The sequence below is a fragment of the Mus caroli genome, unplaced genomic scaffold, assembly GCF_978045245.1.
Source record: "Mus caroli unplaced genomic scaffold, Mus_caroli_1 scaffold_4, whole genome shotgun sequence".
Classification (NCBI taxonomy): domain Eukaryota; kingdom Metazoa; phylum Chordata; class Mammalia; order Rodentia; family Muridae; genus Mus; species Mus caroli.
This window is the reverse complement of record NW_028227259.1, coordinates 128,721,190-128,737,872: the sequence shown is the minus strand read 5'-3', so window position 1 is coordinate 128,737,872 and position 16,683 is coordinate 128,721,190. Positions and strand designations below refer to the sequence as shown.

Sequence of the window (16,683 nt, the reverse complement as noted above, 5' to 3'; positions counted from 1 at the left end):
AAAGGTTTCATGTATAAATTAGGCCCTGTACAAGAGTAAGTTTTTTTTTTAAACAATAAAGTAGTATTGTTCTAATTATATACTGTGTCCAAAGTTATATAAAATCCCAGCACTTGGGAGGCAGAGGCAGGCAGATTTCTGAGTTCGAGGCCAGCCTGGTCTACAAAGTGAGTTCCAGGACAGTCAGGGCTATACAGAAAAACCCTGTCTCGAAAAACAAAAAACAAAAACAAAAACAAAAAAGTTATATAAAACGTATACATTGTTTCTTTCTTCTGGCCTCAGACACTAAACAGAGGTTAGGGTGGGGGCTACTGCAACCTCTGGGCCTCCAAAATTTGTATATGGGCTAAAATGTGGCACATGCCTTTAATCCTAACATTCAAGGCAGAAGAGGCAGAAGGATCTCTATGAGTTCAAAGCCAGACTGGTCTACATAGCGAATTGCAGGCCAGCAATTCAAAAAGAAACAAAAACAAAACTTCCTGTCCTGAAGGACAAAGGGCTTCTAGGAACTTAGAGTTATGTATGTGGAGGATACTTTTCAATGGAGGAAGCTCGAGGGGTTCCACGTCCAGCCTGGGAACAGAAGAGAAGGGGGCGAGGGCAGATTCAGGATAATCTCTCCTGACTTGGCCTGGGGTCTGATGAACAACTGGGTTTGGCGAGGCCAAAGGACGAACAGAGCTCAGAATCAGTCTTGGGACTGAGATCCAAATTCCCAACTTGCACTGCGATATGAAGTTTTTGTCTCAGCTCGAAGGGTAGAGGCCGGGCAGGCAGCGGCTTTGGAGACCAAGGATGCTTTTGCTTTGTCGACTGACGTCGCCTTAGTCTCTGCTGGAGCACAGGGTAGGGTACCACGGAGTAGTGGTAGACAGTGGAACATATGAGAGGATAGACCTGCTCATAGGGTCCCCAGGATGAGCTGGAATCCGGGTGGGGCACAGGCCGACTTTGGGAACCGAGGACCCCTGTGCGCGGTGGGGTTTTATACTCCAGGCGCCCGCTGGGGTCTAAGCACTGGCCAGCAGGGAGCTCCTGGGTGCGAGGGTCCTCCTGCACTAGCTGGATCGCAGGGGGAGCCCACCTCCTGACCCCAGCCCTCCGCAGGCAGACTCCGCCCCCTGTTGAAGCAGCCAATGGCCGTGCGCGGTGGCAGCCGCTGCCTGGGAGGCGGAGCGCGGCTGGAGGAGGTGGAGCAGGGCCGGGGTCGTGGGGACCGGAGCCGGGGAGGCGGGACCGGAGCCGGGGGCGGAGCTTCGGCTTCGCGGGGCTGCGTACCGAGACCCCCGGGGACAGAGACGCGCTCCCCCTCCTCTCCAAGCCCACGTCGCCTCGCAGCGTTCCCACGGGGAGGAGCCGGCCAACCGGAGTCACTCGGCGTCACCAAAGTTTGATTCTCCTCTCCGGGAGGAGTCTCCCGGCCGAGGTCCCTCCGGGCACCGGGCGCCACCGCCTCCCAGTCCGGGACCCGCGTCTCCATCGCACCCAGTCGGAGCTTCAAGTCCGGAGACGCTGCGGGCCTGCGCACGCGCCGCCGCCCTCGCCCTCCTCCCCGTGGTGCTCCAGGCCCCCACACCTCCGCCCCTAAGTTCACGAGTTACGGGAGTGGACGGACGGCGGGGAGCCCGCGCAGGGCCATGGAGGAGCCGCTAGGGTCACCGCCCGCCGCCCTGTCGGCTCTGGAGAAGAACGTGGCGGAGCTGACCGTCATGGATGTGTATGATATCGCGTCGCTCGTGGGCCACGAGTTCGAGAGGGTCATCGATCAACACGGCTGCGAGTCCATCGCACGTCTCATGCCCAAGGTCGTGAGGGTCTTGGAGATCCTCGAGGTGCTGGTTAGCCGGCACCACGTCGCTCCCGAGCTAGATGAGCTGCGCCTGGAACTGGACCGGTTGCGCGTAGAGAGGATGGACCGCATTGAAAAGGAGCGCAAGCATCAAAAGGTGGGCGGAGGCCTCAGTCTGCCGGTCTGGGCAAGGGGCGTGGGCTCCGTAGCTGCCCTTCGGTTCTGGGCAGCCGCTAGTGTCCTTTGTGGATGAGTGTACACAGTGCCTAGAACCGGGTGAGAGAGGAAGGAGGCCCGGGTCCTCTTGGCCCAGCCTGGAGCATTGAGTAGCAGTGTGACCTTGGGTAACCTGCTAAGCCTCTCTGTGCTTCATCTCCTGGTCTTTCCATTGATGATTACAGTAGGACCCCACCTCCGAGGACCAAAGAGTATGCTGTGGGTACCGAACTTAGATAGCATTATTTTATTCCAGGAAGGAAGTCAGTCCCCACCCGCCGCTTTTCATCCTAAGTCCCTCCAGGGCCCTCAGAGTGAGCTCCAGTCCTGAGCCCCCCTCGGGCTTCAAAGTTGCAACTTTCTTCCCAAGGTTCACCTGCTCTTCCTCCTGCCTGGGTCGTATCTTTAACCCTCTTAAAAGTATGAGGCGAGGATCTTCTTCCTTTACAGATGAGGAAGCAGAGGGTCCGAATGGAGAGGGACCCTCTCCATTTACCCCAGGTTACTGATGAGAATCTCCGCCCTTGGGAGATCCTTCCAGGGTCTCTTCTCCCAACCTGCTTGACTTAGAGGACTGAATAGCTGCAAGTGGCTTTCAGGCCCACCGTTTGCCCCAGGAGCCGTCGTCTGCCTTTTGGGAGACCAGACCAGACTAGGTGCCTGGGGAAGGGGAAGGGAAGTGGGAGACATGTGGTTTCCTGCCCTAACCTCAGCCTGGGCTGCACTTGACAGATCTCTCGGACTTCGAATGGAAGGAAACTCCTTTCCCCTGGAAGCTAGGACCTGTCCTGGCTTGCTGTGTGACCTCGGGAAGTTTGGTTAGCCTCTCTGAAACTCGCTGGCAGGCCAGCCTCTATTGTATACTGTTGGGATGGATCTTAAGTTTTCCGAGATAATGGTCAAAACTAGGTGTTCAGTGTCACCCTGAAGACAGCCCATGGGTGTGTGTAAGAGTCTTACGGACAGGGTTGGCTGTGTTTATCCCTCCCCCCCCCCCCCGCCTCCCCCACCCTGTGCCCTGGGGTCAGGAAGGAAACCGAGCTCCTCACAGTCAGCCACATTTCCAGGATCACACTTGGAGCCGGAAGGTGCCTCCCTCAGTCCTGTAATTTCCAGAGTCTCAGGACCAGTAGGGACAGTGGAGCCAGACAGCCTGGTTTCAAACCCCCCCACAGTTGGCAGGTTGTGAGCTTTGGGGTAGATGGCTGTCCTCTCTGTGTCATGGTGTCCTCTGCTAATGAAGGGTAATCACAGTCTCCACTGTGCAGGAGAGTGTTGAACATCAGGGCTGGTTACTGGACCCAGAGAGTCTACAGGCCAGACCCTGGGGCCAGCAAGATGGCCCAGTGGATAAATGAGTTTGTTACCAGAGGCCCACGGTTTTAAGTCCTGAGTGGGGACATATTGAGATGCCCCAGAGTTTATTGGAACCTCCACTTAGGCATTTAAACAACCCCCCGCCCCTATATTCACCTCCCCTAGAGGGCCTCCGGGAGGGAGGGCCTCACAGTCCTCCCATGCTGAATCCAGGATCCATCCTACCACGGGCTCTGCCTGGTGTCTGCCAGAAGTCCCGCTGGCACATTTCGTGTCCCCTCCCTGTGCTTTATTTCTGTTGTGGCTGGGCCGGGCCATCACAGGTCACCAAGCCCAATGGAATTCTCAGGCGCACTTGTTGCTTCAGAATGTCACCAGCTGCGGCCAGGCGGCCAGGAAGTAGGCATCAGCGTTTTGTTTGTAAACAGCTAGGGTGGAATCCCTCTTTTCCCCAGCCCAGGCCTCTTTGTGTGGTGTGGCTTGTATGTAAGGTCACAACAGGCCCATCTGATCTCTCTTCTAAAGCCAGAGGCTCTTTAAGCTACCTCCCCCCCCCACACACACACACAAAAACAAAACAAAACAAAAAACCTCAGCATGCTCTCTGTCTCCTGACTCCCTACTCCTCTCTCTGTAAACACAGCTTTGGAATGGCTGTGTCCTGTCCTTCTTCAGACACTTAGACCTATTCTGCCGGGCTCATCACTCAGCCCCAGGCCATGGACCCTTCATCTCTTGATGATGCAGTGTGCGGCCCTGTGGACATGCCATGGTGTGCAAAGTGCTGGCCTGGGTGATGTGGGCGGGACCCAGCCGGGGAAAACCAAGACCGGTTCTCAAGTTAGGTAGCAGGTGGGCAGAGAGCAGGGGCGGTGGTATGCCTGTATGGAACACACACAGTCTGTGTTGTTCACGCAGCAATTATTTGGTCATGGTTTTAAAGCTGGGGGTTCAACCCAGGGGCCTTACTCACGCTAAGCAAGACCTCTTCTCTCCACATCCCCAAACCCCAAATGTACTTCCTTGTTCTGGGCGCCATTCTGAGCACTGGGGACCTAGGTGAAGGTCTGGTTCCTGTGGGTCTCAGTTCTAGGGCCCTACCATTCCATAGCAGGGTGAAAGTCCATGCTAGGAGGAAACACGTGTGTTAATTTTAACACAAAGGATAGAAACCACTACATCCTATGTGCTTCCAGTCTTTTTTTTTTCCTATCCTTTTCTTTTCCTTTTTTATTTATTTACTTATTTTTTTCTGAGACAGGGTTTCTCTGTGTAGCCCTGGCTGTCCTGGAACTCACTCTGTAGACCAGGCTGGCCTCGAACTCAGAAATCCACCTGCCCCTTCTTCCCAAGTGCTGGGATTAAAGGCGTGCGCCACCACGCCCGGCTTGCTTCCAGTCTTACATGGATTCGACACACAGATTACTAATTTTTCAGGCTTGTTCTGGTGCTGCAGGTCACATCCAGGGGTTCACATGAGCTACACAGGTGCTCTGCCATCTCATAACTAAGTAACAATTACTTAGTTTTTTTTTTTTATTTTTAATTGTGATGTATATGTACAAGTGTTTTTGCCTGCAGTGGATGTCTGTATAGCACATGGTTTGTGCCAAAGAGGCCTGACGAGGGTGACTGGAGCCATTTAGATGGTTGTAAGCCAACATGTGGGAGCTGGGAATTTATGTCCTCTAGAAGAACAACCGATGTTCTTTATAGCTGAGCTGTTTCTCCAGAGCCATTAGTATTTTTTAGCCTTTTTCCCCCCTTGAGACAGGGTTTCTCTGCATAGCCCTGACTGTCTCGAAACTCAGCTATAGCCCATGCTGGATTTAAACTCAGAGATCCGCATGCCTCTGCCTCCCTGGGATTAAGGTCACACGCCACCATGCCTAGCCTATAAACAACTTTTATTTCATTTTTGTGAGGCAGGGTCTGATGTATCCCAGGCCAGCATCAAACCTGGTATAAATCAGAGGGTGACCTTGAACTTCTGATCCTCCTGCCTCCACCTCCATGGTGGAAATACAGGTGTGGCGCCCTGGGTCTAGTTTATGCAGTACTGGGATAGAACCCAAGGCTTTGTGCAGGCCAGGCAATTACTCTGCCTACTGAGCCACATTTTACCAGCCAGGCGGTGGTGGCACACACCTTTAATCCCAGTACTTGGAAAGGAGAAGAAGGCAGATCTCTGAGTTCATGACCAGCCTGGTCTATAGAATGAGTTCCAGGACAACCAGGGCTACATGGAGAAACCATTTCCAAATAAATAAATAAATATTTATCTAATTTAATTAATTCATTAATTAATATTTGGTGAGAGGCTACACATGTGGAAATCAGAGGACAAGCCATAAGAAACTACCACGTCTGGTCAGAACTAATGAGCCAAGTCAGAGGGCCCTCATTTTTTTCGTTTAACCTCACGTTTGAAATCCAACATGTATTTCCCCCGTGCTAGCGTTGAGTGCATATATTTAAAAATAAACGGAGATGTCAGCGTATGATTAAGTGCCGTGAGGGAAGTAAGTCAGGGAGCTATGGTGGAGGCTGTCTAGAGGGAGGTCCTCAGGGAAGTTCCTGACGAGACACTGCCTGAGCTGAGGGCTGGGTGAAGTGACGAGCCAGCAGCCACAGGGGAGGCCTGTACCTACAAGCAGACACACACACCTACACGTAATTAAAAATAAATCCTAAAGAAAAGGAAGGGGAAAAGAAAGGCCGGGGCTGCAGCCCCGCGGTAGGGTGGTTACTAGCATGCAGACACGGTCAGCATGCCTGTCATCCCAGCACTTGGAAGTGGAGACAGGAGGATCAGATGTCCAGGCCAGCCTGGACTGCTTAGGGAGTCTGAGGGCAACCTGGGCTACATGAGAGGGAAACCAAAGCCAGCGGAGGCTGAAATCCTTATTCATCTCCTGTGGCTGCCATAACACAGCACCAGTGGCTCAAGGCAGGAGAGAGGTGTTGTTACACGGAGTAACTCATATAGCAGGCGCACTAAGGCACGGTGGAGCAAGGAACCATGGGTGCATACAGGTGACACCAGTGTGGACAGGACTGGGGGACAACGCTCCAGAAGCCGGGAGTCGGAAATGGGTCACACTTGACAGCTGGACCTGGTGGTGCATCTGGCAGGCTGAGGCAGGAGGATGGCAAGTTTTAGGCCAAGCTGGGCATCTTAGTGAGGCTCTGTCTCAAAAGGGTACCTAAGAGGCCGGGGGTCGTGGTGCATGCCTTTAATCCCAGCTCTCGGGAGGCAGAGGCAGGTGGATTTCTGAGTTAGAGGCCAGTCTGGTCTACAGAGTGAGTTCCAGGACAGCCAGGGCTACACAGAGAAACCCTGGCTCAAAAAACCAAAAAAAAAAAAAAAAAAAAAAAAAGGTACCCATGAGGCTTGGCGAGGGGGGATATATCTTGTGCTTGATATGTGCAAGGCTCCAACACCAAAAACTGTAATATTAAAAAAGAAAATCAAGGTGTTGGAGAGATTCCGTTGGTTTAGGATGCTATAGGGGAGCTCTATTTTCTTTGAAGATTTTCCAGCTTCTGCTGCCTACATCCCCTGGCTTATGGCCCCTTCCTTCATGCTCAGAGCCAGCACACAACATGTAGGTTTTAACCTAGGCCATATCCTCTCTGACTCTGGCCCCACCGATGTTTCACAAGGACCCTGTGAGCTCATAGACCCACCAGATCTTCTTGGGGTCAAAGCACCTTTTGTTATAGAAGGTGACATGTTGTCAAGTTCTGGGGACTGGCATGTGGATATCTTTGTTGGGGGGGCACCAGTGTGGACAGGACTGGGGGACAACGCTCCAGATGCTGGGAGTCCCACCTGCTTAGCTGGTTACTCCTGATAACCCACTCGGGCCGCTCTGTGTTCAGCCTGTGCCAGCTGGGGGCAGAGGAAGGGTCTGGCTTGGTTTCCAGGCCACCCCTGTGTGTAGGAAGGTCCCTGTCCGTTCCTCCATCACTTCTCACCCTGTCCTGATACGTCAACCCCCTTGGGGCCTTGAACCAGCTGTTGATATACACAACCAAGGCCTCATTTCCTCAGGACCACAGTTTCGTGACAGAAAGTGGGATGAGGGAACTCCTGTATGAGAGCGAGGGTAGTGCTGGATGTCCGGCCACCTGGCCAGCCTGTGACAGACTGTGGGAGAGGAAGGCCGGCCACATCCTGACTGTGTGGGTACGTTCTGGGTGCCAAATGCCATTTAAATCATCCAGCTGCCTGTCTCAGCCTCCCAGTAGCCCTCAAAGGGACACAATGTTTTCATTTCTCGGGCACCCAAGGTTTAAAGAACTTGCCCAAGATCAGATGACGTTCAACCCTGGGTTGGCATATCCGGGCCTGGTGGTACACATATATAATTCCAGCTACTGGTTAGGCTGAGGCAGGGGAATCAAAGCAAGGTCTTCCGAGGTGAGTTCAAGGCCAGCATGGACAATTTAGTGAGACCTTTTCTGAGAATAGTGTTGCTGTAGATGTGGCTAAGTGGTAGAGCCCCTGACTAAAGTCCCCCAATGAGGGGCTGGGGGTGTGGCTCAGGGGTAGAGTACTTGTCTAGAATGTGTGAAGCCCTTGGATCCATTCCCAGCACAGCCATGGTGCCTCCCAACCCCATTCATGCCTATGCTGGGTTGCTCCCGTGTTCACAGTTGTACCAACAGCATCACGGTAAAGTTGAGAGTGTTTGCATTGCCTTCAAAGAGGAACACCCCCATCCCGGTGCCCCTCATCTCCAGCCAGAAGTCCCAGGTTACCTCTATCTCTGTGGATTTGCCTGTGGGATGTTTCATAGGAATGGCATTGCAGACTGTGTGATCTTTTGTACCTGACTTTTCTTCTTAGCTGGGGATAGCTTTAGCAATATTTCATTCCATTTATGTGCAGATAATAGCCCACGGTAGGGATGGATTGGCTTATTTATGCCTTCCTGGGCTGTGCTCCTTCCTTCCTTCCTCCTTCTTTCTTTTCTTTTCTTTCTTTCTTTCTTTCTTTCTTTCTTTCTTTCTTTCTTTCTTTCTTTCTTTCTTTCTTTCTTTCTTTCTTTCTTTCAGATTATTATATCTAAGTACACTGTAACTGTCTTCAGAAACCCCAGAAAAGGGCATCAGATCTCATTACTGGTTGTTGTGAGCCACTATGCAGTTGCTAAGATTTGAACTTAGGACCTTTGGAAGAGCAGTCAGTGCCTTAACCACTGAGCCATCTCACCAGCTCTGCCTCGCGTCTTTCTACTGTAAGCAACATTGCTATAGACCTCTTTGTGTGTATACATGATCATGTGGGTGTGGACCCAGGCTGGGCCCTAACTCACCATAAACCTCCTGCCTCAGCTTCCTAAATGCTGGTAATCACAGGTGCTGTGGTGTTGCTCCCAGTGTCGTCACACCTCTTGGGCAGATCTGAAGTTAGAGTAAATCTGGGTAAATCTGCATTGCTCTCCAGACTGTTCAGCAGAGTGCCACAAGGCTGAGCATTGCCAGCTCTGGCTCCTTCCGGTTTGTCATTTCTTGTTTGTTGGAAACATGCAGCCTGACTCCCATCAAATTTCTCCCCCCTCCACCTTCTGAGCGCTGGGATTAGAGGTGTGCATATACTCCATGTCTGGCTCGTAAAATACTTTTTAAAGAAAATTTTTGTTTCAGTTTATCTGGGGGAGTGGAAAATGGCTCAGTAGGCAAAAACACTTTGTATTTTGCAGAGGACCCCAAGTTCAGTTCCTAGCACCCACATGGGTGCTCGCAGCTGCCTGCACTCCCAGTTCCAGAGGTTCTATTGCCATCTTCTGGCTTCTTTGGGTACTGCATGTAGTGCGTATCTGCAGAACACTCATATACATAAAGTAAAACAAGTAATTTCTTTAAAGATTCACTTTATAGTCTTTTTTTTCCAGTTTTTGTGATTTTATTTAAACACAAAACATGCACACAAGCCATCTATTCATTTTCTTCGCTGCGTAGCCTGGCGTTGGGATTGGTGACTCTGATGGCCAGCTGTGCTGCTCTTTCTACGATGGCTTTTCGGTTCTTAGAGGACACGTTGTGAGCAATCTCAGCACAGTAAGATTTGTTGCACATCAGCAGCACTTCCCGTTCCTTGACACTGTGGACCAGGAACTTGCGGAAGCCGCTGGGCATCGTGTGCTTGGTTTTCTTGTTGTTCCCGTAACCGATGTTGGGCATCAGGATCTGGCCCTTGAACCTTCTCTGCACCCTGTTGTCGATGCCTCTGGGTTTCCGCCAGTTTCGCTTAATTTTCACATATCGGTCTTACTGGTGTCTGATGAACTTCTTGGTCCTCTTTTTGACAATCTTGGGCTTCACTGGAGGCCCGAGGGCAGCCATGATGCCGCAAAACAGATGGCAGCCACCTCGTAGGCAGCGCCGAGGAAAAAGCTCACTTTATAGTCTTAATATTTCTTATTACTATTCTTTAAAAAAAGATTTATTTATTTATTTTATGTATGTAAGTACACTGTCACACTTTTCAGACACCCCAGAAGAGGGCATCAGATCTCATTACAGATGGTTGTGAGCCACCATGTGGTTGCTGGAAATTGAACTCAGGTCCTCTAGGAAGAGCAGTCAGTGCTCTTAACCACTGAGCCATCTCTCCAGCCCTTATTACTATTCTTATTATTTTGAGATGGAGTCTCACTGTGTAACCTTAGCTGGCCTGGAACCCACTATGTAGACCAGGCTCTATTATCCTCTCAAATTAATAGAGATTTGCCTGCCTCTGCCTATAAGTGTTAGGATTAAAGGAACCATACTTGGCCCTAGTTTTATTCTGTGTGTGTGCGCGCACGTGCGTGTGCGACTATGGGAGCCAAAAAAGGTGTTGAGGACCAAAGGTGCATCCTTCATTAGAGTAATGTCCACTTTTAACCTCAGAGCCAGTGTCTCAGTCCCTTTGGAAATTTCATAGATTTTTTTTTCCTGAGGTACTTTTTTATCTTTTTTTTTTTTAAGATTTTATTTATTTATTATATGTAAGTACACTGTAGCTGTCCTCAGACACACCAGAAGAGGGAGTCAGATCTCATTACAGATGGTTGTGAGCCACCATGTGGTTGCTGGGATTTGAACTCAGGACCTTTGGAAGAGCAGTCGGGTGCTCTTACCTGCTGAGCCATCTCACCAGCCCCCTTTTTATCTTTTTATAGCTTATTCTAACCTTTAACTTGAAGACATCCTCCTGTCTCAGCCTCCATGAACAGTAAATACTCGTAACGGACTAATCTCACATTCTCACATTTAACCTCAGAGCCAGTGTCTCAGTCCCTTTGGAAATTTCATAGATTTTTCTTCTGAGGTTTTTTTTTTTTCTTTTTAGTTTTTTTCTGAGGTTTTTTTTTTTTTCTTTTTATAGCCTATTCTAACTTTAACTTGAAGACATCCTCCTGTCTCAGCCTCCATGAATAGTAAATACTCGTAATGAGCTAATCTCATGTTCTCACACATGACTTTTTTTTTAACTCTTTCCAATTTTTTATTAGGCATATTCTTCATTTACATTTCAAATGCTATCCTGAAAGTCCCCTATCCCCTCCCCTCACCCTCACACATGACTTTTAAACCTAGAAGTTTCATTTCCTCTCACCGAGGGAAACAGAGACTCCGGAGTAGTTATGTGAGCTGCTAAGGCTGCCTCGGGTCGATGTCCTAGAGAGCAGAGGATCACTGGGGTTGTGGCCCTGTCACGGGATCTCTGCAGCCTCTTTGTGCCTTGAAGAGGTGATTGGCGCTTCAGGACTCTGTAGCAAGGGATGGCTTATCCACACAGCTGGGCTTGGTCCACATGGCCTCAGTGCGCACATCAGCAGAAGAGGCCCTGGTGGCTCAGTGTCCACCTGCCAGTGACCCGCTTCTCTTGGAGGAAGAGGGTGGCTCCAAATCCCAGGAACAGAGTAGTTCTCCTGATGGGCTGGTGAGATAAATCCTGGGTGGCTCTATCCTGCTGTGACCCTTGCTGTCCCCCATTCCCCCACAGGAACTGGAGCTGGTGGAGGACGTGTGGCGGGGTGAAGCACAGGACCTCTTGTCCCAGATTGCCCAGCTGCAGGAGGAGAATAAGCAGCTGATGACCAACCTCAACCACAAGGACGTGGGCTTCTCCGAGGAGGAGTTCCAGAAGCAGGAAGGTGAGGCACACCATCCCAGCGGTCCTGGTGACCACTCAGAGGCCGCTGCCTTGATTCTACTCCTTTTGGCTCCCGTGGGCAGGTAGATTCACATCTTGACTCTCCCAGGGAGAAATGACTTTGGAGGTCAAGTTCATGTGAACTCAGCTAGATGTCATGGTTTTCCACTGTCTTATATGTCTGCATGGTCCAGTTCACTGATGTTGATGTGAACTCAGCTAGACGTCATGGTTTTCCACTGTCTTGCATGTCTGCATGTTTCCTCTGGGCCCTGGGACACACTGGATGAGCCAGACCCTTGCTACTTGAAACTCTTGTTTTAACACAGAGGGGATGGGCAGTAGATATGGGAACAGTAAATAGATGTCTTCCTTTGATTGATGGCAACTGACACCATGTAAGAGCTAAGATGGGGCCTTAGGGTAGCAACTTGTGGTCACTTTACGTCCAGTCATCAGGGTGGTCACCGTTAACCCCTAACAAAGTACTATCCTGAGTCACGTTAATGCCATGAACAGGTGGTATATCCCAAGGCCCTAGGGTATGAATGCTTGAGGGACTCCTGGAAGGCCAGGGTAAGAGAAAATGGCCAAGGCTGAGAGTGGCTGGCGATATCAGAGGGAACCAAGGAGTCAGGTCACTCGGCATCCTAGAACAAGGTTGGGATTGTTTTCTGTGTGTTGGAAGAGATTTGAGGCTGTGGTCACAGGATAGGGTGACTCGCAGACATTCGGGACAGCAATTCTGATTCGATCGGCACTGAGGCCATCAACTGTCATCTGTTCCATAAACAATACCTGGGACCTTCATACCTGACTCTACTGGGGCTAGGAAAGCAATAACAGATAGTGGAGTTTAGTCTGGACCCTTGTGAACACCTTCCAGCGGTCATCCCTTTACATTCTATTCTGCCTCTTGTAGCTGATACCCAGGAACCTAATCTCAGATTTATTTTATTTTATTTTATTTTATTTTATTTTATTTTATTTTATTTTATTGTTTTTGAGATACAGTCTCACTGTGTAGCCCTCTCTGGCCCTGGAACTTGCTATTTGGACCAGACCGGCCTTGAACTCACAGAGCTCTGCCTCCTGAGTGCTGGGATTAAAGGAGTTCGGCACTACACCTGGCTGCAGGCTCTTTAGCTTGAGCAAATCCCTGGCCCCACCCTCCAGTTTGACAGACAAGAGCAGATTTGGAGGAAGGTCCTGTAGAATCTGTGGTTACAACTTGAAGAGGATAAAGTCTGGGGCTAGCAATGTGGCTCAGTTGATAGAGTCCTGGCTTAGCATGTATGGGGTACTAGGTTGGATCCTAGGCATCGCATACATTAAGCATGGTGACACATGCCTGTAATGCCTGCCGCAGACCCTCTGGGTCCCGTGCCTGCGTAAAACGGTTCTCTAGAGTAGATGGGCAAAGATTAGGACGTGACAGACAGAAACACACACAAGAGAGGTGTTGAATCTGAATGTAATTTTCTGGTCGAGCTTAGACTAATTATATTACAGCAAATATCATCAATAGTAAAACATAACAGATACGGTACATTGAAGTTTCCCAGGTGCAAAGGGAGTGACTGCAAAGTTTACAGCTAGGGATCAGCATCCCTCCAAATGCAAGAGGAGTGACTTCAAAAGGACTATGTTTATCTTAGAGATTAGCACCTGCTGGGGGGGGGGGGAGGTCGCCAGCGCTGAGTTTAGCACTTTAGAGTTAATTGGGCTAGAGGGGTATTAACTCTTGCCTGGCCTCAGGAATAAAGTAGTGTGAAGGACTTTTAGGCCTTGTTAATTCTTATCTATGTCTGGAGAATTCCCATTTATCAGTATAGTTACTTAATTTGCTGTTGGCACGGAATATAGTCTGTAATAAGAATTTCTATCTCGCCGGGCGTGGTGGCGCACGCCTTTAATTCCAGCACTCGGGAGGCAGAGGCAGGCGGATTTCTGAGTTCGAGGCCAGCCTGGGCTACAAAGTGAGTTCCAGGACAGCCAGGGCTATACAGAGAAACCATGTCTCGAAAAACAAACAAACAAACAAAAAGAATTTCTATCTCAGTGAGAATTCCAGTCTCTTTTTGTAGATAGGTGAAATAATGACTAGTACTTAATTGGTTATCGAATAGGTTAAACTCCTTGTTGCTATCTGGAATCTAAGAACACTGGGAAAAGGCTTTAGCTATGTTAGAATACAATCTTAAAAGGCATTTACTATAAGGTAATGCTTAATAGAGTGCACGTGAATCTATACATTAAACTAACGGTGAGTGGAGGATTGATATTATGATTTATAAAAATTAGGGGAGAAGAATGTCAGACCTCAGGAAGAGAGTTCCCTTTGAAACCCATTGCTTCATCGGTCAGCTTCCCAGCTTTTGCTATGTCAAACTGACTCAACCAAAGTACGTGACAAATGCCAACCCTTGGGAGGTGGAGGCAGGTGAATCTCTGAGTTGGAGACCAGCTTGGTCTACAGAGTGAGTTCCAGGACAACCAATACTACACAGAGACACCCTGTCTGGGGAAAAGAGTAAAGTAAGAAAAGAATTTAAAAAGAAGAGCCACTGGCCTGTGTAATGGCTCAGTGAGCACAATACTTGTTGCTAAGCCTGACAGTATGGGTTTAATTCCTGGGTCCCACACGTAGAGGGAGAGAACACACTCTGGCAAGGTGTTCTCTGACCTCACAAGTAAGCATAACACACACACACACACACACACACACACGCAAATGTAATAAAATTCAAAACAAATGAAGAAATAAGATACTGATAAAGAACAAATGAAGAAATAAGATACTGATAAAGATTGAATAACTGAATCCCAGTCTGGAATTCTCTTTGAGGTGTTCTTTGTTGAGATGGATTTGACGGCTTTAGAAAGCAACGTATTAATGGTGCTATGTGATTTAACAGACTCACAAGATCTTTGTGTGCCTCGGTTGCCCAGTTTGAATGGGAGAAAAGCGTAGTGGTCCCTCTCCCATCAGGGTGTCTGGCATCTTACTTTTGTGCTTTCTAGGTCTGACTGTATTCTAATGGATGTTGGCGATTTCTCTGTCTCTTTTCACTGCTGTGTCCTATTCCGTGCACGGATGGACCGTGTGTCTGATTTTTACCCATAGTTGGGGCTTTCTGGTTGCATCCACGTTTTGGCTGCTGGGTACATCTTTTCAGTGTTTGTGGGGAGGCCTGGTTTCAGCTCTGTGGGGTCCATATCTAGGATTGGAATTGTGGAATCACTTTATTTAGGAAAAATCTTGATGTAGCTTATGGGGCCTCTTGGGGTAATCTGGGAAGTCCACTACCCACTCTAGCTCTGAGCTGCCTTTCCTGAGGTCCCTTCCCTCTTGGAATGTGGCTTTGCCCTTGCAGCTCTCGTAACCTGCTAACTCGTGTGGACCAGCATAAGGTGTATGCAGGAGATGCACTTAATGCTGAGTGTGCTCAGCTTCCGTGGGACCAGCTGGAGAGCTGCGTTCTCCGTGCTGCAACCCCCGCCCGAGCCGAGAGCCGGGCAGATGCCAGGCTGCCTTCAGGGTTATTTTTATTTTGTGGGGAAACCATGGGAACACAGCAGAGACCAAGTGTTCCCCACCTACTAGAGGAACAGGCATGGGGCAGGCAGTACCCTGGGAGAAACAGGGTTGGCGGTGGTGACTTTGAGGACCAGTTAAGAGTGACATGGTACAGGGCTAGGGTCAAGGGTCATATGAAGGCTCAGCGGTCAGATTTCTGTGGAGGTGAGCTAGGGGAAGGAGGGTTGTTCAGAAATACCCACCCTACATGGGCCACTAGATTTCTGAATTCTGACAGGTGCTGTATTCCGGTCTCTTCTGTCTTACCGCAGAAGCCTTCTGATTAAAAATCCCCTCTGGTAGTTGAACAGTGGTGTTGCTGGTTTTTAATCCCAGTGCCCTGGAGGTGGAGACACGGAGATCTCTTTGAGTTCAAGGCCAGCCTGGATTACAGAGCTAGTTCCAGGACAGTCAAGGCTGTAAGAGAAACCAAGTCTCGAAAAATAAAAAATAAAAATAAAAATCTCCTTTGGGATCTGTTCAGCTGAAGAGCTGTCAGCACTCAGGGCTGTGAGCTGAGGGTGTCCAGACACTGTACAGCGCAGACGGGGGAAGGGCGCACCAGAGAGGCTCGTGTAGCTCTGCCAATGGCCCTGAAACGCTGCAGGAGTCATTTCGCCATCTGGAACAGAGCAGAGCTGACCATACCGCCATTTTTGTTTCTTTGAGATTTTCTTTATTTTCTTTTATGTCCGTATGTCTGTCTGGGCACCATATGTGTGTCTGTATGTATGTCTGGGCACCATATGTGTGTCTGTATGTATGTCTGTCTGGGCACCATATGTGTGTCTGATGCTTTGGTGATTGATCAGCAGGGGGCACTGGATCCCTAGAACTGGAGTTGGGTTGTGAGCTGTTGCATGGGTGCTGGGAACTGAACCTGGGTCCTCTGCAAGAGCAGCAAGCACTCATAATCGATGAGCCATCGCTCCAGCCCATTCTTTGGTTTTGATTTTCTTGTTGTTGTTGTTGTTTTCTTTTCGAAGGAAGTTCAAAGTAGAGAGGTGGAGTTGGACTGGATCTGGTGGATGCTAGATGTAGTCACAGGTACCCTTGTGAGATGGAAGCAGAGAACGTGACAGATAAGGGAGGGGAGACGTGTGTCACAGAGACTGATAACAGCAGGGGGCATTCTGAGCCCCCTTGGTCATATTCATTCACCCTCTCCCGCCTTGAACTTCAGCTTCTGGAAGTGGTGGTGGAGATGTTTCTGAAAGTATAATTTATTCATTCATTTTTTTAAATTGTGGGCTAGTGTGAAATTGTGGGCTAGCCCTGGCTGAGGACCCAGGTTCAATTTCCAGCACCCTACATGGTGGATCCCAGCTCTCTGTAACTCCCAGTTCCAGGAGATCTGACACCTTCTTCTGATCTCTGTGGGCACACCCATGGTGCAAAGAGGCACATGCAGGCAAAACATCCCCACACCCAAAAATAATAAGTTTCTAAAATCAATTTTTACAAAATTGTGTGTGTATATATGTGGAGGTCAGAGGTCAATTTTGAGAAATCGGGTCTTGATTTCCACCTCTCTGAGACCAGGTCTTTCTCCTTTTTGCTGCTGCGATGTAGTCCGGGCTCATTGGCCCTCAAGTTTCCAGGCATTTCTTGACTCCCATTTCT

The 16,683-nt window shown here is 49.5% G+C and overlaps 1 protein-coding gene and 1 pseudogene across 7 annotated transcripts in view; one reads left to right on the top strand and one right to left on the bottom strand.

The window, feature by feature from the left end:
- The first annotated feature begins 1,205 nt into the window (after positions 1-1,205).
- Rilpl1 (Rab interacting lysosomal protein like 1) overlaps positions 1,206-16,683 on the top strand; it is a 40,286-nt gene continuing 24,808 nt past the window's right edge. For 2 of the 7 annotated variants that reach the window (XM_029477740.2, XM_029477743.2), the window contains exons 1-2: positions 1,206-1,952; positions 11,331-11,481. In XM_029477740.2, coding sequence (XP_029333600.1) covers positions 1,644-1,952; positions 11,331-11,481 — 460 coding nt within the window. In that variant the 5' untranslated portion in view covers positions 1,206-1,643. The remainder of the gene's footprint in view (positions 1,953-11,330; positions 11,482-16,683) is intronic. The other 5 variants (XM_029477744.2, XM_029477745.2, XM_029477741.2 and 2 more) reach the window with 4 other exon arrangements.
- LOC110294497 (large ribosomal subunit protein eL32 pseudogene) lies at positions 9,240-9,721 on the bottom strand (annotated as a pseudogene).